At 62.8% G+C, this 1,975-nt stretch overlaps 1 protein-coding gene across 1 annotated transcript in view; it reads left to right on the plus strand.

The window, feature by feature from the left end:
- The first annotated feature begins 494 nt into the window (after positions 1-494).
- LOC104834078 (arf-GAP with coiled-coil, ANK repeat and PH domain-containing protein 1-like) overlaps positions 495-1,975 on the plus strand; it is a 1,803-nt gene continuing 322 nt past the window's right edge. The window contains exons 1-4 of the mRNA XM_010571167.1: positions 495-584; positions 688-797; positions 1,565-1,675; positions 1,778-1,827. Of these exons, the coding sequence (XP_010569469.1) occupies positions 495-584; positions 688-797; positions 1,565-1,675; positions 1,778-1,827 (361 nt within the window). The remainder of the gene's footprint in view (positions 585-687; positions 798-1,564; positions 1,676-1,777; positions 1,828-1,975) is intronic.

Genomic DNA, 1,975 nt, shown 5'->3' on the forward strand with positions numbered 1-1,975 from the left:
GGGGCTTACAGAGAAGGGCATGGCTTATCATTGGGGTGGGGCTTGTGAGGGGCAGGGCTTAGCAGTAGGTTGGGCTTATGAAGGGCAGGGCTTATGGCAAAGGGTGGGGCTATTGCAAGGAGGCGTGGCTTATGCAGAAGAGGCCTGTTTTGTGGGGGCGTGGTTTGTGGAGAACAGCTGCTGGGGGTTGCAGTTTGCTGGGGGCGTGGCTTGTGCATTGTGGGCGTGGTCTCCCGAGTGGGTGTGACCTCCCAGCCAGGTTGGCGGGGCTTACGGGGCAACAACCTCCTAGCAGAGGATGGGGGGAAGCTTTGGGGGGTGGGTGGGCGGCAGGATGGGCGTGCCTCTCCCCGGGTGGGCGTGTCCCGAGCAAGATGGGCATGTCCTGAAGCCCCATCCCTCCCCTCCCAGAACCCCCGGAGGCAGAGGGCCCCCCCAGCCTCCACCCCGGGGCTCTGCTCTACTGGGCAGCCCAGCACCGGCGCCTGCCCACCATGGCCGACGCACTGGCCCACGGCGCTGACCCCGGGTGGGTCAACACCGCTGAGGAGAACCGCACCCCCCTGCTGCAAGCCGTCGCCGCGGTAACCGAGGGGGTGTTTGGGGGGGGTGGCACCCAGAGGGGCACCCTGGGGTGCTGGGAGCACCGCCCACCTAATTGTGTATGACACCCCCCCCCAAAAAAAGAACTCGCTGCTGGCTTGCGAGTTCTTGCTGCAGAACGGAGCCAGCGTCAACCAGAGCGACAGCCGCGGGCGGGGGCCGCTGCACCACGCCACCGTGCTGGGACATACTGGGTGCGTCCCCAGTAGTGTACTGGGAAGGGGTGGGGAAGGGGGGGTGCTGCCCGTTACTCTGATCTCTATTTTATCAATGGTGGTGGCGCCCACCCCAAAAGCGGCCGGTTTGGGAAGCTAAGCAGGGGCTGCCTCGGGCACTGCCCAGATGGGTGACCTGACCCTACTCATTGAATTGGGGGGGGGTAACCCTCTTTATTTTGAGGGGAGGGCTCTATTCCCTTGGGGGGATCCATATATGCTTTGGGGGGGTTCCTGCCCCATTTTGGGGGATCGCTATTCCTTTTGGGGTGGGGTTCCTGTCCCATTTTGGGAAATCCCTATTCCTTTTGGCGGGGGGGGTTCTGTCCTCTTTTTGAGGGATCCCTATTCTTTGGGGGGTTATTTATTCCCTTTTGGGGGTCTCTATTCCCTTTCAGGGTTATCTATTCTATTTTGGGGGATCCCAAGTCCCTTGGGAGATCCCTATTCCTTTTGGGGGGGGGTCACTATTGCTTTGGGAGGGATCGCTAGTCCCTTTCTGGGGGATCCCTATTGTCTTGGGGGGTCCCTAGTCCCTTTGGGGGGTGCAATCCCTGCCCCACCATCTCCTAAGGGTCTCCCAAAATGGGGGGGGGGGGCACCCAGCACAGCTTCCCCCACTGGGAAGCTCAGCAGGTGCCGCCCCATCCGGTGCCTGGATGGGTGACCTCACCCCCATGTGTCTGTTCCCCCTGAACCCCCATGTTTCCAACCCCCCCCGGCAATGTGCCCCCCCCAAATTCCAGCCTGGCCTGCCTGTTCCTGAAGCGGGGGGCTGACGTGAACGCGGTGGATGCAGAGGGCAAGGACCCCCTCACCATTGCCATCGAGCTGGCCAATGCCGACATCGTCACCCTGTGAGATTCCCCTCTGGGAGGCACCCATGGGTGGTGGTGGGGGCACCCATGGGTGGGGGTACCTGTCCTTCTTACACCACCCCCCCTTTTGCTCCTCCCCAGGCTGCGGCTGGCCAAGATGCGGGAGCTGGAGGCGGCCCAGGGGCAGACTGGTGGGTTTGGGGGGGCTCCAGGGGTTGGGGAGGGGTTTTGGGGTGTCCCTGGATTTGGGAGGGTCCTGAGCAGGATCTTGTGGCGGGGTGGGGTTGGGGGGGGTACAGGAGTGTTGCTGGGTGGTCCTCAGCTCTTGAGAAAGACCTA

Source organism: Haliaeetus leucocephalus, unplaced genomic scaffold (assembly GCF_000737465.1).
Source record: "Haliaeetus leucocephalus isolate CR32 unplaced genomic scaffold, Haliaeetus_leucocephalus-4.0 Scaffold308, whole genome shotgun sequence".
NCBI classification, from domain to species: domain Eukaryota; kingdom Metazoa; phylum Chordata; class Aves; order Accipitriformes; family Accipitridae; genus Haliaeetus; species Haliaeetus leucocephalus.